The sequence below is a fragment of the Daucus carota genome, chromosome 2 (genome assembly GCF_001625215.2).
Source record: "Daucus carota subsp. sativus chromosome 2, DH1 v3.0, whole genome shotgun sequence".
NCBI lineage: Eukaryota > Viridiplantae > Streptophyta > Magnoliopsida > Apiales > Apiaceae > Daucus > Daucus carota.
The window spans coordinates 12969096-12992527 of record NC_030382.2 but is presented as its reverse complement, the minus strand read 5'-3'; the positions used below and the strand labels follow the sequence as shown (position 1 = coordinate 12992527).

Below are 23432 nucleotides of genomic sequence, written 5' to 3'. Positions count from 1 at the left end.
GTTAAATAAAAATTTATTTAACCACATTATTCTATCATAATTTTATTTTTACAATAAAATTAATTAAATTAAAACTATATATGATAAAATAACAAATATTATAACCGCTGCACGGGTTATAAGCTAGTTTTAATAAAAAGTAAATTATAACTTAACAAGTATGGGAAACAAAAAACTGATTTTCATAATATCGAAAAAACCTTACATGAATACGGAAAACATAGAATCATAATTTTGATTGTTGATACTAACTCTAGGGACGTGAGAAATTTTGTGAAAGTCGGGTCCTTCCCCGCCATCCTCTCTTGTGATCCTATAATTGAAATCTTGAGGCATTTGTTGTAGGAATATTCCTACAAGAGAACTGAGGAACATCAGACCTTGTGGAAGCTCCTCCAATTTCTTACATTTTCCAATACACAAATATGAAAGCATGGGCATGCTTCCTTTCTCCACCCTCCATTTTTCAAGGTTAGGCAAGCCGACGAAATAAAGAACGGTGAGTTTAGGAAAACCGGTTGCGGAGCACACCATCTCCTTCCCCACATATGGATTCCTCCCAAACATGTGGAGAACACCCAACATTGGAAGCATTTCCAGTATTGGCATTGGGTCTTCTTCCAGGCATGAACTCGCTAAAGTTAAACTTGTAATACCAATTGTAGATACATATTGAAGCGGAAATATTAGACCCAACTCTGGGATACGCCCATATATTTTCAAATCCCGAAGGTTCAAATTTTCAGCATGTACCAATTGTTTTAAGATAGTAAGACCATTGTTCAGCATGATTCCACAATTAATAATAGTGACACCCAAGTACCTCAGACATGAAGATGGCGAGGAGGCCAGATCAGCCAAGTTTTTCATCACTACTTCCAGAATATCAAAGCTATCTCTCACTGTTAGCGTTAGTTTCCTTAGATTGATTAGTTCACGTAGATCCTTAGCCTCACACCAAGTAGTCTCAAAGTTCTCCAGGGTCTCTAACTTGCTCAACCCATAAAACCGAAATTTCGATTTCCATCCCAAAACGTAAACTTTAAATTTAGGCAGATACAGATGCCTCAAACAATCCAGCTTCACCAGAACATCTCTTGACAGCCATGGTAAAACATAGTTCACGTTGAAAATATCCAATTTAAGAGTTTGCAGCAGCACCAACTTTCTTAGAAATGGAAAAACCAACAAATTAGTCTCTCTTACACTGAGATATCGCAAGTAAACAAGGGCCCCTAATGCTCTTCCAAAATTAATAAGAGAAAACGCACCAGAAAAATTTCTGTAATTCTCCACAGAAAACACTTTTAGGAAACTAAAATTGGCAACTTTTAGGAAATCGCTTTAGCTTTCCCGATTCTCTGTTATAATTAGATTAGCATACTAGTTTATAAAATTGATTACTAAATAAAATATAATTTCACTTGAATTCATATATTAATTATTTAACAATAGTTAAAGTATTAATTTTGATAAAAATAAATCAATCATATTAAATTACTGATTTAAAATGAAAAAGTTAAAAGTTTTATTAACTTTTTAAAATATGGACAAGACTTTTTTGGTCATTTGCTTATGAAGCAATATGTTCTCCCGGACCAAAACAAAAAGTTCTATGACTAACAAACTTACACAAGAACATTCAATTGTATTCCTGACCGTCGATATTGAGTCTACGGACATGAGAAATTTTGTGAAAATCGGGTCCCTCTTCACCATCATCTCTTATAAGCCTATCATTGAAATCTTGAGGCATTTTGATTATTTGTAGCAGTTGAAGGGACTTGATGAACACCAGGCCTTGTGGAAGTTCCTCCAAATTGTTACATCTTTGAATAAGCAACCATGAAAGAATGGGCATGCTTCCTTTCTCCACCCTCCATTTTTCAAGGTTAGGGAAGCTGTCCAAATAAAGATCGGTCAGTTTAGGAAAACCGGTTGCGGAGCACACCATCTCCTTCCCCATAAATGTATTCGTAAACATATAGAGAAAACCCAACATTGGCAGCATTTCCAGTATTGGCATTGGGTCTTCTTCCAGGTTTGATCTCGATAAATCTAATCTTGTAATACAAATTGATGTAGATACATGCAGCGGAAATATTAGACCCACCTCTTGGATACGACCATATATTTTCAATTCTCTAAGATTCAAATTTTCACCATATACCAATTGTTTCAAGATAGTAAGACCATTGTTCAGCTCGATATCACAATAAGCAATACAAACACCCAAGTACCTCAAACATGAAGATGGTGAGGAGGCTATATCACCCAAGTTTTTCATCACTTCTTCCAGAATATCACAGCTACCTGCCACTGTTAGCCTTAGTTTCCGAAGATTGATTAGTTCACGTAGATCATTAACCTCGCACCAAGCTGTGTCAAAGTTCTCCAGTGTCTCTAACTTGCACAACCCATTCAACCGAAATTTCGATTTCCTTCTCAAAACGTCAACTTTAAATTTAGGCAAAAACAGATGCCGCAAACAATCCAGCTTCACCAGAACATCTCTTGACAACCATGGTAAAACATATATACCCTCATGGGTATTTAATTTAAGAGTTTGTAACAGCACCAACCTTTGTACGGATGGAAGAACCAACAAATTACTGCCTCTTACACTAAGATATCGCAAGTAAACAAGGGACCCTAATGCTCTTCCAAAATTAATATGATAAAACACACCAGAAAAATTGGTATAATTCTCCACAGAAAGCACTTTTAGGAACCTAAAATTGGCAACTTGTGACCCCATTAATGCCCGTGGCAGACTTCTCGGACCAAAGTCACCAAAGAATAACATTGATCGATAGCATTTTTCATTGCCTTTCTTAGAAAAGTAGTAATTAGCTTTTTTGCTAGAATATTCCTCATCCAAATGAATCACAAGTCGAGTGGAAGCTGACCTTGAATCTGCAGTAGATTTGAGATGAAGCTCATTTCCACTTTGGAAATGTATATCTTCAATAAAATCTTCTGCTTTTGCTTGTATTAAAGACATGTCTCTCATAAGGTCGTGCAGAGAAAAATCTTCAAACTTTGTAAGAGATGATTCCACGTTGTTAAATCTTACTTGAACCATACTCCTGTGGACTAGTTCTCCCATGTATGATTCGGCAACTTGAATCATTGTTTCTCCTTCTCTTTTGTCACTCGAGAGTACCATTCCTTCAGCGATCCATAGCTGATACAAAGTCTGTGATTCTATCCATTTATCTTCACCAAACTTAGATAAATACATAAAGCATGGCTTCAGCTGAGGGGGTAAATCATTGTAACTCCAAACTAAAACACTTACTATTCCCCTTTGATAGGCTTCTCCCAGTCCTTTCCCCGCCTTTAGGGATGATTTACTATCACGATATACCTTCTCCCACTCTATCAACGACGGTTTTGTTACCAAAATTCCACCCAAAATGACTATAGCTAGCGGAAGACCGGCACAATGTTCAACCATTTCCCTTCCCAGTTCTTCCATCCTTTTTACATCTCTGGTAATGTCTGCAGCACACAAGAAACATGAATCATATGTGTGTGTATATATATAGACCCACACAGACAAGCCAAGATAATTTATAATTTAGTCGTTTAACTAATATGTTTAAAATATTTGGTTTGAACTCGAGTTTGCTAACTCAACCTCAAGAGCACGCTTAATGAACCGTTAGATTCGTTTACAATTCTTATACATAGATTTGTAAACGAGCCGAATTCAAACGAACACGAACAAAATGTTTGAGAGAACAATGTTCTTTAAGATTTTTGGACAGATCTCTAACCAAACTTATCGAACTCAAGTAACAAAAAATATGGTTGGTTAAGGTTCCCGGACAAAACATATGGTAAAAAACAGTATATGATCAAAAGAAGTATATGAACCTAGATAGTTTCCTGTGTGAAGTGCTTTCAACTTGAGTAGCTCCCAACTTTGTTCCGGACTTAAAATTTTTGGTTTGTGAATGAATCCGTTTAAATTTACATGCTCAGCAACCTCAGCATTACGGCTTGTAAGCATTAATTTGCTCATGGACTTCCCGGCTGGAAATGCAGCTTTTAATGCATCCCAAGCATGAGTTGACCATATATCATCGAGAACTATCAAACATTTCTTCCTTTCCTGGATTTGTAGCATATACTCCACTAGCTTGTCAGTGTCCATATTAAGGATAGACTCTTTGTTCTCAGGGACGAGACATATGAGAATTCTTTGCAACACACGATCTGTTTGCCACTTTTGCGAGATTGTTACCCATGCTAAACCAGCAAAGTGAGTCTTGATGGCAGAGTGATTGTATATCTTTTGAGCGAGAGTGGTCTTTCCCAGACCCCCCATTCCACAAATAGATATAAGTGGGTAAGAATCATCAGCTTCATTCACCAAACGTCGCACCAAGCGTTCAACGTCTTTATGATATCCAACAAATATCTCTGGTTCAGGAGTAGTGAAAGAGTGAAATCGCTTTAGTTTTCCCGATTCTCTGTTGGAGGAAGTTGATGATTCAGAAGTTGGTCTGATATTATAATCAGAAAATAAATCGAAGAAGATGGACATCTTTTTTTGTAAATTTTTTATCTTTCTTGAAAACATGCCTCTGTTCATCCACTGAAATGATTTTTTAGTAGATGAGGCTTTGATAACAAAACTTTCGACAGCATGTTCAGCATCATAGGCAAGCTCTCGTACATCGCGGAGCAAAATCCGGATTCTTTCTACATCGATCCTTGAATCAGCATCTGGTAAGAATGTTTTCATCCGCATGAGCCCAGCTACGGCGACTTCAATTTCATCTCTCACTTCATGAAGGATATGAGCTTTTTCAATCAACAAATCAGTGAGCCTTCCCACAACAATAGACACAATTGCTTCAGCCATTGAAATTTGTTACTCTTCTGCAGAAAGCAAACAACTCTTCATAAAGGAGTTGAGCTGCATGAAGCCTGCAGATTACTAAACAATGACAATCATTATATGTTAATTTAGGAGCATGTGAAAACAAAGTTCAACAACCGATCAGCTCTAGAGCTGTTTAACGAACCGAGCTGTTCGCGAACAAGCTCGAGCTCGGCTTGTTAAGAGCTCGTTCGGCTCGGCTCGTTAAGTTAACGAGCTCGAGCTCGAACACAAAAAATTGTTCGTTAAGAAAACGAGCTCAAGCCGAGCTTTTAGTATGTTCGGCTCGAGCTCGGCTCGTTAAAGCTCGAAAAAAAAGAATATTTTCATAATAATTTCGTAATATATATATGTTATTGAACGCCGAATTCAACATATAATATATCAAATCGATCATGAGAATATCAACTATAATATGGTACCATCAAAACATACTAAAAATTTTATTTGGCTTGCTATTTTAAGAGTAAAGTAGCGGTTTGGCCTTATTTTTCTCTAGCTCGACTCGGCTCGGCTCGACTCGGCTCGTATTTGTTCGTGAACAACCTCGTGTTCGGCTCGTTAGTTATCGAGCTCGAGCTCGAACACACTTTTTTGTTCGATAAGAAAGCTCGGGTGGGCTCGGTTCGATAAGAAAAAATTTAAAGCTCGGCTCGACTCGGTCAAAACTCGACTCGGCTCGGTTCGTGAACAGCCCTAATCAGCTCATAGTTGTACAACTAAGTACTAAATAATGATGAAGTGACTTGCGTATTTGCACATCAGATTCTCTATAATTGTTAACTGTTATTCCCCTTTGACGTACAATTAAGAAAATGATAGCTGAACTGATGGAGCCAGCAGATTAATACAAGTACTACTAGCCTACTTGTGTATATAAATATTAATTTATTATATAATTTTCAAATGAATGACGATCATCAATATATATATATAAAGGAGGATGCAGGCGTCTCTAGAATTGCTCGATTCAGTCTTCTAATTTTTCTTAAATTTCGGATAGAAACTATAATTATAATTCAAAAAATCATGTTCAAGAATTCTAAAAGTAATACAATTCTTTTCATATTGAATTCTAAAGATGATACAATTCTTTTCTTATTTAGTATTTCGTATTGAATTCTAAAGTATATAAAGGAGAATGCGGGCGTCTCTAAAATAGCTCGATTCAGTCTTCTGATTAATTATAATTCAAAAAATCATGTTCAAGAATTCTAAAAGTAATACAATTCTTTTCATATTGAATTCTAAAGATGATACAATTCTTTTCTTATTTAGTATTTCGTATTGAATTCTAAAGTATATAAAGGAGAATGCGGGCGTCTCTAAAATAGCTCGATTCAGTCTTCTGATTTTTCTTAAATTTCGGAGAAAAATATAGTTATAATTCAAAAAATCATGTTTAAGAATTCTAAAGGTCATACAATTCTTTTCTTATTGAGTTCCAAATGTAATACAATTCTTTTTCCAATTCAGGAATCATAAGGATAATACAATTCTTATTGTTAATTATATATTAATATAAAAATTATTAAAAAAGTACGATTCTTATTCTCAAAAGTTATAAATTTATAATTTTTTTGTAATTTTTTTTCAAAAAGTAGTGATTGCAATCTTCTCATCTCTATCGAATATTTATTTATAATTCAGTTTTTTTCTTATTTAGGTATCCTAAAAGGAATTAATAGGATTATATTCATTCAAACTAACAATCATAGAATAAATACTATTTATATTTCCGATTTATTCTAATAATTTTCTTAAATTTCAAATAAAAAAATTTATAATTTAATTTATTTATTGAGCACCGGCGGCGACCAAATTCCCTCCCAAAAAAGTGAACCTGACGATGTCGTTTTATTGACGAAGTAATATTCACTTAAAACCTACACAAGCCCGATCTCCATATAAACCCCTCCTCCCCTCATCAACGGCGCCTCAGGGAGAGATCCCGAGAGAGATAACGGATCGATCAAGATGTCGAAGCGAGGTACGAACATGTAATTAACAACCTCCATGCGTCTAATTTCATCATTTTCATTAATTATCACTTTCAATTTCCCCTCAGATCGCGGATTTTCTTAAATTTCTGAATAGAAATAAAAGATTATAAAGATAATAATCATAAAAAAAACTAATAGCAAAAAAAAAAAAGAACCATAAACGAATAATATTTTTAACAAATAAATAGAAATCATAAAATAAAAATAACAAATAAAGAAAAATAGGATATAAAAAATAGGAATCATATATTGATTTTATGATAATATAAAATGATTCTCGATTAGTATTGTATTTGACGGGCACGGGAGGCGGCCCATACTAATTTTTATCTAAATAATAATAATTTTTTCTAATAGTATTATTTTTGACGGGAAAGTGGCTAAAATAATTTTTTATCTATGTTATAATATTTTTTTTGTCACAGTTCAAAATATTTTTTATCCAATTATAATCTTTAATTTTATTATAATTAGAATAATTTTTATTAGTATTGTGTTTGACAGTAAAGAGACTCTAACTAATATTTAAATTATAAAGTTTTGTTATTAGTATTGTGTTTGATAAGAGAGAAGCTCAAACTAATTTCGATCTAAATTATAATATTTAATTTTATCATATAAATAATAATTATGGATTAATATTGTCTTTGACGGAAGGGGGTTCGAACTAATTTTATTATTAGTATTATGTTTGATAGGATGACCACTTAAACAAATTTTTACGTCAATTATAACATTTTTTATTTGTGATATGTTTAACGGGAAGATGACTCAAAATAATATTTATAATATTATAATACGGATTCATATCAAAATTTATCACGCCGCCGTGAAGCGCGGCTTTTTTCACTAGTTGTATACTAAAAGATGAGCATGTAAAATTAAAGTTTAACAACCCCTTAGCCCGTGGACTTCTACCATAAATTACTAAACAAATACAAAATGACTCGGCATTCATAATTGTTTGCACCACCTTCGACGACGATTATTAACCCTACTTGCTTACTAAATATTCCATCGATCCCATAGGTGTAAAAAACACATCATATATCTATATATTATTTTTCAAAGTTTCATTTTCTAAATAAAAATTTAACATCTATATTTTTATTCACAAAAAATTTTTTTGAAAAATAATATGAAAAATATGTCTTCTTACATCTCATATTACGTGTAAAGAGTTAAAGCGACTCTCTTGGACATCGGGAGTAATAACTAAAATAAGAAATTCAACATCTAATATAGTGAAATCCTATAAATTAATATTCTCTAAGGTGATAAATTTTTTTACTCCCTCCATCTCATATTATGTGTTTTGTTTTGACTATTGAAGAGTCAAATTGACTATACTTTGAACACAAATTACAGATATTATCCGACTTCAAAAGATTGAAAACTTACTTTATTAAAAAATATATCTAATCCCCTTCAAAATCCAATTTTTAAAATTTTAAAATAATTAATAAATTTTGTTTAGTTAATGGTCAAAGTTTAGTTAAATTGATCATCTAATAGTCAAAATTGGACACATAATATGAGATTGAGGGAGTAATTCATAAGATATTTGGGTATCAAGTAGGGACCAATATTAAAATCTAATAACCCCTATATCAAAATAATTAATATGTTTACAGAAAATTTTAGTGTTAGACATGAGTCTCAACTTTGGGTATAAAGTGATATTGCAGGTCTAAATCTCAAGTCTCACTCACTAGTCATATTGTTATTGCATCTCTTTGTGTTGCGTGCTAAATCACAACTGCGGACTGTCTTGGGAGATAATCATGCTCATAAAATGGCTTGTTTAGATTCTATCACTCTTAAGTTGTTATAAACGCCATTAAAGCTTGAAACTGAGCTTCAGTACACTAACACAACACAGGTATATTCTGTAGAAAACACTCTCTGCATTCACTCTTCTCTCTTTAGAATAAGAACGCACTAGTTACACTAACAAGTATGAACTGATCTTTTCTCTCTAGACTTAAGAAACAAACTGTTACTTGTTATATTAATAAACTCAGATACAAAGGATATTTATAGGTTCCAGCAAATCATCTACACCTTACAATATATATACCAGACATAATCTAAGCCATTGAATTGTATAATCATATACTAATTCAATCAGAAACTATCCGACCAGAAACTAGTAGTTGCCTTTATTATACTGCTGGACTACATAACTAAAAAACAAAAAATTGGTAGCTGTAACTTAGACTTTTGGGTTACTTGGGACTAGTATTGACTTTAACACTCTCCATCAATGTTTTAGTTCCCATTCTCTGAACAACTCCCAGTTGGCAGCGAAACTTCTCATACTTTCCTGGACTTAAGCTTTTGGTAAACATATCTGCAACTTGTTCACGTGTCGCAATATGTCTCATTGCAATCTCTCCTTGCAAAACTTCTTCTCGAAGAAAATGATAATGTACTTTAACATGTTTTTGTCCTTGCATGAAACATTGGATTTTCAGCCAAACGAATTGCTGATTGATTATCACAAAGGAGTGGAATTTCCGCGTCTACTGGCTGATGCAAATCTTGCATTAGTTGGATCAGCCATGTGCTCTCTTGAGATGCCATTGCAGCTGCCCGATATTCGGCATCTGTTGTTGACAGAGACACTGTTGGTTGTCTCTTACTACACCAAGAAACTGCCCTAGATTCAAGCATAAACATATACCCTGTAGTTGACCTACAAGTATCATGATCTCCTGCGTAGTCAGCATCACAATATCCAAGCACACTACAATCTTCACCCTTCCTGTACATCAGACCATAACTTACAGTACCTTTTATATATCTGAGTACTCTTCGAACAGCTTCTAAGTGAGACTTCATTCGATTTTGCATGTATCGACTTATCACACCAACTGAATATGATATATCAGGTCGGGTTATAGTCAAGTAGATTAGACTACCTACTATTTGTCGATACATTGATGAATCTTGCAAATCTTTTCCTTCATTAGCACATAATTTCGCATTTGGTTCCATGGGTGTTGATATTGGCTTACATTCAAGCATGCCAAACCTTTTTAGTAAGTCTGTAGCATACTTTTGTTGACAAAGAAACAACCCATTTTCAGTATGATCAACCTCTAATCTCAAGAAGTGCTTGAGCTCTCCTAGTTTTTTCATCTGAAAATGGACTGATAAATTTTTCTTTATTTGAAAAATTTCTTTGATGTCATCTCCTGTAATGATTAAATCATCTACGTATACCAACAACACTGCCAACTTCCCTTCTCTTATTTTAACAAATAAACTAGAATCTGACTGTGTCATCACATAACCACGTAGGCTTAAAAACTCATCTATCTTCCCGTACCACGCACATGGTGCCTACTTTAATCCGTAAAGCGCTTTTCTGAGTTTGCAAACAAAATTAGGATGAGTTACACTTTCGAAACCACTTGGTTGATTCATGTAAATCACTCGGTCCAACTCTCCATTTAAAAAGGGATTCTTCACATCCATTTGCCACAACTTCCAATTTTTGTTAGCCGCCAATGCAAGCAAGACTCTTACAGTTGTGAGTTTTGCCACCGGACTAAACGTTTCATCGTAGTCTAGTCCGTACTGCTGAGAGAAGCCACAAGCTACTAGTCGAGCCTTATGTCTCTCAACCGACCCATCTGGACGGCGCTTTATTTTGTTAACCTATTTGCAGAATATAGGTTTCACATCGTGTGGCTTTGACACTAATTCCCAAGTTTGATTCTCTTGAAGGGAATTGATCTCATCTTTCATAGATGTTATCCATTTTGATTTTTGTGATGCTTCTTCGAACGTCTCAGGTTCTATTTCTTCGATTATTGCTGCATTAGCATATCTAACATTTGCCCTCCGAGTTGTTGTTGACCTTCGTTATGGAGCTGATTCTTCACCAGAATTATAGCTTTCATCTGGTTGTTAATACATACCAGATTTACAAGGATTTTTTGTGACGTTTGGCTCATCATCATTACGTATATCTCCATCTGAACTTGGAAAAATTTGAACAATATGCTCACTCATCTTTTGTTCCATCTTTTTCTCAAATTCTTCAGTGATAGGCGCTATTTCTTTCTCTGAAGTCCACCACGAAGATGCTTCATCAAAAACCACATTACGTGATGTGTAACATCTTCCGGTTGTTGGATCACAACACTTCCATCCTTTTCGTTGATTGTCGTATTTCACAAAGATACATCTGACTGCTTTCCTATCAATCTTGCTACGTAAATGATCAAGAACAAATACATAGCAAACACAACCAAACACCCGAAGATAACTTACAGCAGGTTTCTTTGTCCATAATTTTTCAAAAGGCGTGACGAAATCCAGCCTTGGTTGAGGAAGCTTGTTAATGACAAGAGATGCCGTAGTTATAGCTTCAGCCCTATATTTTCCAGGCACGTTATTAGCATGTAACATACTTCGACATATTTCAGCAAGATGTCGATTTTTCCTCTCTGCAACACCGTTTTGCTGGGGTGTGTTTGCACATGTAAATTGATGACGGATTTTATTAGCTCGTAGATATTGACTAAACTCCTTTGAGCTATACTCTCCTCCATTGTCTATACGTAAGCACTTGATTTTGTGGGTCGACTCTCCTTCGATTAAATCTTTAAAGCAAACATTGCTTTAACAATAAATGTAACCATATATCGCATTCCGCCGATTGATGGCTGTTTAACAGGCCCAAATACACCTTACAATATATATACCAGACATAATCTAAGCCGTTGAATTGTATAATCATATAATAGTTCAACCATAAACTATACAACCAGAAACTTGTAGTTGCCTTTATTATACTGCTGGACTACATAACTAGAAACCAAAAAATTGGTAGCTCTATCTTAGACTTTGGGGTTACTTGGGACTAGTATTGACTTTAACATATTCACATTATTGAAGAGAGAAAAATGTTTGTTATAGAGAAGATTGGAGAAACAACTACAAGCTATCCGCACTATATACAGAATTCTGTTATAAAACGGTTATGATAAGTAGCCTTGATAAGAGATAGTGGAGTTCTGGTGATAAGCAGTGTAGTAGCCCCCTCAGATTGAAGGTGGATGTGAAACATTCAATCTAGATAATACATGCCAATGAGCTGATCGCCCCAAGCATTTTGTGAAAATATTAGCCAGCTGAGATGCACGAGGAAGATAACGAGGATGAAAAACCGGGTTGGCAGCAATATCTAATGCGGCCTGGTTATCACTATGAATTACAACATGCAAAGACTGAGGTACTTGGAGTTCACCTTACAGCAGATTGAACCAAGAAACCTCACATGCAGTATCTACAACAGCCCCGAGTTCAATCACAGCTGTGGATCGAGAAACGACCTTCTGCTTGGTGGAAAGCCAGTTAACAAAAGAAGATCCCAAAGTAAAACACATGCTAGTGATGCTTGTCAGCATACCAGAAGAATCCAATGTAGACCCCCAGTCACTGTCACAATACGCCTGAAGTTTGAGGGTAGTATTTGCAGAGTAGAACAAGCCTTGGTAGGGTGTACCTTTTAAGTAACGTAAAACACATTGCATTGCCAACATATGAGGTACACGAGGATTTTGCAAAAAGTGGCTCAAATGATGTACAACATATGTAATGTCAGGCCTTGAACGGTTAGGTAAAGCAACTTCCCCACAAACTTTTGATAAATGGTGGGTTCAGATAAAAGTTCACCATCAGTGGGTGAAAGTTTAATGGTGTGATCAACAGGCAAAGACAAGGGATTACAATGTTCCAAACCTGCTTCGAGAAGAATATCATGTACGAACTTGTGCTGGTGAAAATACAGACCTTCTGTAGTTCTGTGTATCTCATGACCAAGATAGTACTTGGCTAAGCCCAAATCTTTGATGGTGAAAGTAGAATGGTAAACAGATTTGACATGAGAAATAAACTCACTACTGTTACCAGTGAGAAGTATATGTGTCACCGACATAAAGTAGGGCAACTATAAAAACAACATCTGTTTTGTTGACAAATAAAAAGTATTATGCAACTATTTTGAGTGAACCCAAGGTCAAGCAAAACTGAAGCAAGTTTCTCAAACCATAACTGTGATGCTTCCTTCAAACTATATATAGACTTGATTAAGCGGCAAACAAGACCAGAACCATGAACAGGGTGACCTTGAGGAAGTTCCATATAAACTTCTTCAGATAATTCACCATGATGGAACGCATTATTGACCTCCAACTGGTGTATGTCCCAATGTTTGACAGTGGCTAATGCCAGGACAGTCTGAACTGTAGCCATCTTAGCTACAGGTGATAAGGTATTATGATAATCCTGCCCTTCAATCTATGTGTATCTCTTAGCAACGAGGCATGCCTTGAATTTGTCTAAAGAGCCATCTAACAAGTATTTTACCTTATAATCCCACTTACAACCAACGACCTTTTTATTTGGGGGAGGTGAAACTACTTGCCAGGTATTGTTTGTTTCTAGAGCATGAAGCTCTTTATTCATGGCATCAACCCATCTGTGGTCCATGAGAGCTTGATTATATGTAAAAGCACGGATGGGGTACTTATTTATTTGATTTAAGTTAAACAAAAAAAATTGTAAAATTAAAAATAAATAGAAAATAAATTTTTTAAAATCTGAATATATTATCATAAATACTGAAATTCATAACCTTTCATTTGACTATACTAACATACAAGAAAAATGTATGGAATTCAGTGAAAAATAAAGTTTACTTCTCGAAAATATATTAGAGGTAAATATTTAATATTTTTTATAACTTTAGTGATTGAAATGAGCCCAAAAATTTTCGAGTGATCACTTGATATTATCTGGTGTAAAAAGTGACCTAGTGATAACTAACCCTATTAGTTAGAGTCCAAGTTTGCATTGCTAGCACAATAAATAAGTGTGAGTCGAGTTAAGCGTTATTAGATAATCCAAGTTATGTGTTTATCCTTTGTTTTCTCGAATATATATATTATTCGACTCCCGCTCACTTCTTGTGTAAGTCAAGTCGAATTTACTAATCTAGCCGCGTCGAGTTTACTCAAGCTAGCCGCATCGAGTTTCACTACACCATAAAAGGCCTTATCTAACATAAAAAAATTGTTGCAGAATGGGGTCAATATGTTGCTAAAGGCCCATAAAAGGGCTAAGGCAACATTTATTTTATGATAGGATTTTTGCCGTTGCCTTAGGGGGTCTAAGGCAACATATCGTTTGCCTACAGCAACAACCGAGATATGTTAGCAAAGAGTGTTTAATCTAACATTTTATTCTCCTACTCCAACAAAAAATTATGTTACCTTAGAGTAATTTTATTTTTTTAAAAAAGTGGGGCCCACGTGGGGGCCATTGTGGGGCCCACGTGGGGGCCACTGTGGGGCCCACGTGGGGGCCATCAAGTTGCCAGGTGGCAGCAGCTAAATTGGCAACATATTTTTCCTATACTGCAACAGTTTTGAAATACAAGTTTTGCAACATTTAAATAGGCTACTGCAACATTTTATCCAAAAAAATTTGCAATTCTACTTTTAATTCTACATATATGTCATAATTTATAGTTTCACTTTCAAATATAAGACCAAACACATGCATATTATTAATCATACAAATCATTAACAACAATATTCTTTTAATCAGGTAAGTCATACATAGAAATTTATCGCAATTCCCTTAAGTTATATATAGAGTATACATAGAGTTTATGAGCCAAGATAATATGTTATGGCATCTAACCAACTAGCTCACAATATCTACAATGGAATCTTACATGTATGGCAGCAGAGCACAAAAATATACAAATGTTCAACAGAGAATCAACACCAGCTACTCTTAATTGTCAAATTTTTTAAGTTATAAACAGAGCATACATATAGAAACCACAAAACAGAGTCATAACTGGTCACCAGAACAACCTATTTCAAGCATAAATATTTAATAACAAGTCCTGGACACATACACTTACCACAAAATATAAATCAAATGTTAACTAGTAACAAATATTAACTACAAAATGCAACAAATAACAAATGCCACAAAATGAAAACAACAAAGATTCATAAAATGCAATTCCAAACCCCTAATAAAAACAAAAATCAGATAACTTCCCTAATAAAAACAAATAACAACAAAAACAAACCCAAAAACTCAAAAATGTTGAAGCAGAGAGGGAGATACCTGTAGCAAAATCTTTAAACTGAAACCCTAATTTTAAATCCTTTAAATGAAATCCTTAAAATCAACCGAAGAAGCCCTGAAAATAGAAAATAAAGTTAGATTAACAGCCCCCACTATATACAAATGAAAAAAATTAAATCAAAGCCACCATACCTAATTCCAAATGCAAAGCCTCCGCTGAAAATACCTGAAATCAAAGATAAAGTACGATTAGATGTAGTTTAAAAGAAGAAAGACCTGTAAATGGAAGAAAATAAAGAAATGAAGCCCTGATTTAAAGAGAGAAACCCCTAGTTAGGAGTATCAAAGCATCGAGCCCTCAAACCATGCCCTAACTTGAAATCCAAACCTGAGATGAGAGAGATGTGCTGATGAGAGACCAGAGAGACCAGAGCGACGAGAGAGACACGGTGAAAAGAGAGAGAGGCGACTGTGGGGGTGAAAAGAGAGAGAGAGAGACGAGATGTGGGGGTGAAGAGCGAGAGAGGACTGTGTGGAAAATGAGAGATGACTGAGTGTGAGTGGAAAAGGAAGTGAAAAAATGGGGCGGGGTGTTAGTGAAACAAAGTCCCGCTGCTTGTCTGATTTCACCGGGAACCACGCCCGCTTGTTCAAATAAACATATATACATATATTTAGTTTATATTTTATTTTTTTGTTTACATTTTATTTTACTTTTTAAATAAATAAACATATATTTATTATTTAAAATAAAATCATTCACCTATTAAATTATTTAATATTTTATATAATTTTTTATATTTTTAGTTTATATTATTACATAACTTCTATTTTTATTTTTAATACAAGTAATTACTTTTTTCTTTAATTTTAAGTTAAAATATTATTTTCACATTTTAATAGCTTAAGCTAACATATTTGTCTCCATGTTGCACCCTTAAACACTTTCTAACAAAGGCAACATCCCCTTTTTGGCTAAGCTAACATGAAAAATATTATGTTGCGGAAGGGTGAAAGTAGTGTAGCTAAGGTAACATTTTTTAGCAACATTTACAAAGGTCGCGTTGCGATAGGCCTTTTATGGCGTAGTGTTTACAATTATAAAACCTGATAGTTAAACTAGAGCCGATTAATAGATATGAACCTATTTGTGTATATAAATATTAATTCATTATTCAATTCCCAAATAAATGACAATCATCAAGTACTAAACGATGAGCATGTAAAAACAAAGTTTAATTAACAAACTGATTAGCTCATGGACTTCTAGGGTAAATTACTAAACGATGAGCATGTAAAAACAAAGTTTAATTAACAACCGAGTAGCTCGTGGACTTCTAGGGTAAATTACTAAACAATTATAAAATGACCCGGTATACATCTTTTTTGCATCACCTTCATCGACAATAATTTATCCTACATGCTTATTAAATAATAACTGAGATAAGAAATTCAGCATCTAATACAACACCTAATAGTCTAATACAGTAGAACCCCCATAAATTACCATACTTGCGTATGAAAGATCGATGATTTATTAATTGTAATGAAGAATAAGACATAATAGATTATAAACTTTAGCTTTCAAGCATACCAGGTGCGTTCTTCATTGAAGTACTCCCATCGACTTTTTCTGAGGGCACAGTAAGCCTAGAGTCCCCTATTAAGGAAATCTTATTGACAATTTTGATTATTAAATGAACACCAAAACTCTTCAGTGAAGAAACATGGCGCAAAAGCTCTTCTATACCACTTGCCAGAGGAACAATAGCATCACTCATTGCTATTAATACATACTTCCTGTTCGTGAATATTTCAACAAGGAATTGTAGTGCGCCCCATGAGTGATGCTACGTGAACTTGACATAGATATGGGATGAATCAGAAAAAAAGGTAGAAGAGCTTAAACAAAAGCTATTGGTGATGGGTCATTAGAGCTATTCAGTGATAAAATAGCTCCCTGTGGAACGGCTAGGAGAGTCATGCGATTACCCCCAGTAAAACTAATATTGCTTGATCCGCATCCGCTCAAAATAGCTGCCCTTTCGTGATGAGATGATGAATATACAGCTAACTGAGATGCCAAGGCATGCATTGCCAGTGTTCTAATTAATCCAATCCGCTATCTCTTTTCTATCACGATGGCCAGTAATTTCTTTTTCATACGTGTCAATATATATAGACAAAGGAGTATTGCTATTGACATAACCATCAAAAAACGAATTCGTACTTTCACTTCTTTGAGAAGACTCCATTCCTACAATAAATTGTATTAGTCCCGATTAATACTATCACATTAGAAATTTTCTTATAAAATTTTTCTCGCTCTGGCATAACACCAGAAAATACTTCTACGTACAGCCATGTTCGTCAAGTTGAATGGCATACTAAAATTCAGAATATCTTGCTTTCCTCTCTAAAAATAATCTGCACTACATTAATTATACACTCCTTGCCGATGTTATTTTTTCTCTTGATTCTGAATATCTTCTCTTAATTCTTAACTCTTCAGAATATTGTTGGGGTGTCATGACATCTGTAACACTACCACTTGCAGTATTTATAATGCCTGATATTTTTGTTGGCCCAACTCCGCAACTACTAAATTTATCAATCAATTTCTTATAAGTTGCATCTTAATGAAACTTGTTCTGAGACCTTAATTTTCTTTTCTTATTCGGACTCTTGAGCAAGTCATGTGAATGGATATTATTAATTTTTTTTTCATTTTCCATGTCCCTAATTTCTTTAGGATAATTTCCATTGAACCTTTGCAACCACATCTAGTTTCTCGACGTCGTTTTATGTTGTCCTCACTATCATCCTCTTATTTTGTTTTTGAAACCTTCTCTATCAGATACAAACGTTCTTCTCACCATAAGACTTGTATATATAAAAATTACCTATTGCACATCCTTTAGTCAAACCAAAGCTGTTATAAAAATTATATGCTTCTTCTTGTGATTGAAATAACATATCTTCATGAGACATGAAAAATGCTCGTGTACCATCCTCTATATCCAATTCAGCAGTGTAGGTATCTTGTAAATTGGTAGACAATGAATCCTCAGATGGCGAATCTTCCAGAATTTGACAATCTTCAATATTATTGCTCATTTCCTAAAAAAATTAAAGTGAATTATAAACTACATTCAAAAGAAGATTACTTTGAATTATACTCATCTGCGTGTGTTTGTTATTCCATTCCAAGGCCCAGAATCAACATAAGACAAAAAAAATGAATTACTTTTGATGTATGTAGATGGAGTGAAGATATTATCAGGTAAATAGAGGTATTTTATTAATAAAAATAGAGAGATTACACAATACCTAACGAGCATATGCATGTGTGTCATTTAACCTTAGGAAGCAATCAGTTTAAATAAGGTTGATCTCACCTCCTTTATTCTCATCAAAAAATTATTACTATATATTATAATAATATCTCTGATTTGTTTCTCAAACAATCTGTTCTTCAAGACCAAAACAAAAACGTTACAACTTAGGAACTTACAAGAACGTTCAGTTGTATTCCTGATCATTATCTATACGGACTCTACGGATCGACATGAGATATTTTGTGAAAGTCAGGTCCCTCGTCACCATCATTCCTTGTAAGCCTATCATTGAAATCTTGAGGCATTTGGTATATTCTTAATACTTGAAGGGAGTTGAGGAACACCAGGCCTTTTGGAAGCTCCTTCAACTTGTTACAACTTTCAATAAGCAAGTATGAAAGGATAGGCATACTTCCTTTCTCCACCCTCCATTTTTCAAGATTGGGGAACTCGTACAAACAAAGATTGGTGAGTTTAGGAAAACCGGTTGCGGAGCACATCATCTTCCTCCCCACAAATGTATCTGTAAACATAAAGAGATCACCCAACATTGGAAGCATTTCAAGTATTGGCATCGGGTCCTCTTCCAAGTATGATCTCGATAAATTTAAACTTGTAATATGAATTGTAGATACATGTGCATAATTATCCCCAACATATCGCACTGGAAATATTAGACCCACCTCTGGGATACGCCCATGTATTCTCAAATGTCGAAGGTTCAATTTTTCAGCACACACCAATTGTTTCAAGATAGTAAGACCGTTTTTCAGCCGAAGATGACAATAAAGAACACAAACACCCAAGTACCTCAAACAAAAAGATGGTGAGGAGGCTATTTCAACCAAGTTTTTCATCATTTCTTCCAGAATATTACAGCTACCTCTCACTGTTACCGTTAGTTTTCGAAGATTGATTAGTTCACGTAGATCCTTAATCTCACACCAACTACTGTCAAAGTTCTCCAGGGTCTCTAACTTGCTCAACCCATTAAACCGAAAATTTGATTTCCTTCCCAAAACGTTAACTTTAAATATCGGCAAATACAGATGCCGCAAACAATCCAGTTTCACCAGAACATCTCTTGACAACCATGGTAAAACATACATACCCTCGAATGTATCTAAGTTAAGAGTTTGTAACAACACCAACTTTTGCATAGATGGAAAAACCAACAAATTACTGCCCCTTACACTAAGATATCGCAGGTAAACAAGGGACCCTAATGCTCTTCCAAAGTTAATATGAGAAAACGCACCAGAAAAATTTGTGTATTTTTCCACAGAAAACACTTTTAGGAACCTAAAATTGGCAACATGTGACCCCAATGCCCGTGGCAAACTTCTCGGACCGAAGACGCCAAAGAATAACACTGATCGATAGCATTTTTCATTGCCTTTCTTAGAGAAGTAGTAATTAGCTTTTTTGCTAGAATATTCCTCATCCAAATGAATCACAAGTCGAGTGTAAGCTGGCCTTTAATCTGAAGTAGATTTGAGATGAAACTCATGTCCACTTTGTAAATGTATTTCTTCAAAAAAATCTTCGCCTTTTGCTTGTATTAAAGACATGTCTCTCATAAGGTCGTGCAGAGAACAATCTTTAAACTTTGTAAGTGATGATTCCACATTGTTAAATCTGACTTGAACCATACTCCTATGCAATAGTTCTCCCATGTATGATTCAGCCACTTGTATCATTGTTTCTCCTTTCCTTTTGTCATTCGAGAGTATCATTCCTTCAGCGATCCATAGCTGATACAAAGTCTCTAATTTGATCCATTTATCTTCACCAAACTTAGATAAATATAAAAAGCATGGCTTGAGCTGAGGGGGTAAATCATTGTAGCTCCAAACTAAAAAACTTAATATTTCCCTTTGATAGGCTTCTCCAAGTCCTTTCCCCGCCTTCAGGGATGATTTACTGTCACGATATACCTTCTCCCACTCTATTAACGACGGTTTTGTTACAAGAATTCCACCCAGAATGACTATAGCCAGCGGAAGACCGGCACAATGTTCAATTAGGGCTATAACTTGAACGTGTCTTTTAAATATTTGCACCAGTCAAATGACTAAATTAGAAATTATCTTGGCTTGCGTTTGTGTGTCTATATATACACACATATGATTCCCGTTTCTTGTGTGTTGCAGACATTACCAGAGATGTAAAAAGGATGGAAGAACTGGGAAGGGAAATGGTTAATGAACTTAACTCCGATAAACTTCGAGTCAACACCAGCAAAAATTACTGAACCCCATAAAGTTTGTTAAGGTTCTCAAACAAAATATGTGGTTTGAATTCGAGTTCGTTAACTCAACCTCAAGAGGGCACTTAATGAACTGTTACATTCGTTTACAATTCTAATACATACGTTTGTAAACGACTAACGAATTCAAACAAACACGAAAAAAATGTTACTTGAACAGAACAATGTTATTTAAGGTTGTCTGGGCAGATCTCTAACCAAACTTATCCAACTCAAGTAACAGAAAATATGGCTCATTAAGGCTGTCGTACCAAAGATAGGGTGCGGAAAAAGTATATGAACTATAATTAACGCAAGTAAAATTATGTACCTAGACAATTTCCTGTGTGAAGTGCTTTCAACTTGAGTAGCTCCCAACTTTGTTCTGGATTTAGACATTCTGGCTTGTGAATGAATCCGTTCAAATTTACATGCTTAGCAACCTCAACATTACGGCTTGTAAGCATTAATTTGCTTATGGACTTCCCGGCTGGGAATGCAGCTTTTAATGCATCCCAAGCATCAGTTGACCATATGTCATCGAGGACTATCAAGCATTTTTTCCGTTCCTTAATATGTAGCATATACTCCACTAGCTTGTTGCTGTCCATATTAAGGATAGATTCTTTGTTCTCAGGTACGAGACATATGAGAATTCTCTGCAACACACGATCTGTCTGCCACTTTCGCGAAATTGATACCCATGCTAAACCAGCAAAGTGAGTCTTGATGGCAGAGTGATTGTATATCTTTTGAGCGAGAGTAGTCTTTCCCAGGCCCCCCATTCCACAAATAGATATAAGTGGGTAAGAATCACGAGTTTCATCCACCAAATGTCGCACCAAGCATTCAACGTCTTCATGAAATCCAACAAATAACTCTGGTTCAGGAGTAGTGAAAGAGTGAAATCGCTTAAGTTTTCCCGATTCCCTGTTTGAGAAAGTTGATTCAGAAGTTGGTATGATATTATAATCAGAAAATAAATTGAAGAGGAGGGACATCTTTTTCTGTATATTTTTCATCTTTCTTGAAAACTTGACTCTGTTCATCCGCTGAAATGGTTTTTTAGTGGATGAGGCTTTAATAACAAAAGTTTCGACAACATGTTCAGCATCATAGGCAAGCTCTCGTACATCCCGGAGCAAAATCCGGATTCTTTCTACATCAATCCTTGCGTCAGCATCTGGTAAGAATGTCTTTATCCGCGTGAGCTACTTGTGTTGAATTATAGAGGAAACTGATGCAAGGCTACTAATTAATAATAATCTGCTATATTCCTCTTTTATAGTTTCTTTCGGCTTCTTTTCATTTATGGGCACTGATGGGATACTTCTGGTAAGCTTACATATGAAGAATCTATATTACCTGGAGTCAGCTAAAAGTGTCCAACATGGTTACCTGTCCGAGTGTGTCTCGGTAGTATTCTGAAAATTTACATGTTTTTGGCCTAAAATAAGTTCTGTAGTGTCTGTACCTATGTTCAAGTGTTGAGTGTCCGATGTTCAAGTGTTGAGTGTCCGACACGTGTACTTGAGGCAAAATGAAGAGTCAGGGTAACAGTGGGGAAATTTTCTTTTATAATTAGTATATATTTTTATCCCAGGATCAATTCGTTATAGTTTCCGTTTACTTATTTTGTATATGTTTCTTGTATTTCTTGTGCAGGTCTTAAGCATATTGACATCATTCTAAATCTCAAGTCTCACTCACTACTCACATTGTAATTGCAGCTCTTTGTGCTGCGTGCTGAGTCGGAGCTGCAGACCGTCTTGGGAGATAATCATGCTCACAATATGGCTTGTTTAGATTCTATCAAAGCCCAGATGGGGTGCTTATTTGGTAACTCTACTCCAAGGAACACACAAGTAGTCCCCGAGACAAGAGAAAATCAGCATCCACGTGATGAGATATTTAGTCCTAGAATGATACGAAACAAGAAGCAAACCGGTACGAAATACAGGGGTGACTGGTTGAAGCGACCAGTCTCCAGTGATGAGATTGCATGGCTTGCAAAGCTGCTTGTGACTTTATCATGTTGGTTGAACAAGAAACTTGGCCTCAATCATAGTGGAACCACCGATAATCAAGGCGCTGCTTGGTCCTACGTTGAGGTGTCGGGAGGCACAAGAAGTGTGAGTGGACCTGCAGACACAATGAAAGTGGTGTTCTTGTCCATTGTATCTTGGCTTATGTCAGTGATTAGGGCAACACTAAAGCTCATGAGAGACCATGGCATGAAGGTGAACTTGCGGATACTTGCTTCAAAGAAGATCATGATATCACTGCTTATGCTCGTTGCCTTCAGCGTCTTGAAGAAAGCAGTTTCCCAGTCCTAAACGCTGTATATATCGTAGTTTTAACTATAAAGGAAAAAAATACAAAAGTGTTTCATTATAAAAAAAGATCACAAAGAAAAAGTTTGAACAATGGGTGGAGTCAAGAGTTAGAAGTCTCCTAGTTTTGGTGTTTTGTTGCAACATGTGGGAAACAATGTACTCTGTTGTGTTGGCCGCAATAGCATGAAAACATATTACATATTGGTCAGTGAAAAATTACTTCCTCTCATTTTCTGCAGTCTAACATTATCATAAATCGATATTCTGTTATAAGACTGTTATATTTATTGCTTCCGAATATGTTCAACTCTTGTTCACCTCAAGGAAAATGAACGAGACACAAGGATGGTCTTTAAAGTGATCAATTTCAAATGACTAGATTGCATGCTTGTAAGACAAAGAAAATGATGAAAATTGTGCCCCTAGTTCACAAGAGAATATGGTGTGAATATGAACCTGAGGATGCTGAGCCGTTTTCTAAAGGAATAG

The 23432-nt window shown here is 35.3% G+C and overlaps 3 protein-coding genes and 1 long non-coding RNA gene across 4 annotated transcripts; all 4 read right to left on the bottom strand.

Moving 5' to 3' along the window:
* Positions 1–201: 201 nt before the first annotated feature.
* On the bottom strand, positions 202–4876 carry LOC108207098 (probable disease resistance protein At1g59620). The gene is made up of 3 exons (XM_017377564.2): positions 3883–4876; positions 1660–3504; positions 202–1304 (listed from the first exon to the last, which is right to left on the bottom strand). Exons 1-3 carry the CDS (start codon positions 4874–4876, stop codon positions 202–204), a joined length of 3942 nt encoding a protein of 1313 aa, XP_017233053.2.
* Positions 4877–9333: 4457 nt separating this feature from the next.
* On the bottom strand, positions 9334–10188 carry LOC108207097 (uncharacterized mitochondrial protein AtMg00810-like). Its single transcript, XM_017377563.1, has one exon. It carries the CDS (start codon positions 10186–10188, stop codon positions 9334–9336), a length of 855 nt encoding a protein of 284 aa, XP_017233052.1.
* A 4871-nt stretch (positions 10189–15059) lies between these two features.
* LOC135150268 (uncharacterized) lies at positions 15060–16106 on the bottom strand. The gene is made up of 2 exons (XR_010288583.1): positions 15214–16106; positions 15060–15136 (listed from the first exon to the last, which is right to left on the bottom strand). It is a non-coding gene; the product is annotated as an uncharacterized LOC135150268 (long non-coding RNA).
* Positions 16107–18577: 2471 nt separating this feature from the next.
* Positions 18578–21608, bottom strand: LOC108207095 (probable disease resistance RPP8-like protein 2). Its single transcript, XM_064086638.1, has 2 exons — positions 20939–21608; positions 18578–19731 (listed from the first exon to the last, which is right to left on the bottom strand). Exons 1-2 carry the CDS (start codon positions 21606–21608, stop codon positions 18578–18580), a joined length of 1824 nt encoding a protein of 607 aa, XP_063942708.1.
* Between the last annotated feature and the right edge of the window lie 1824 nt (positions 21609–23432).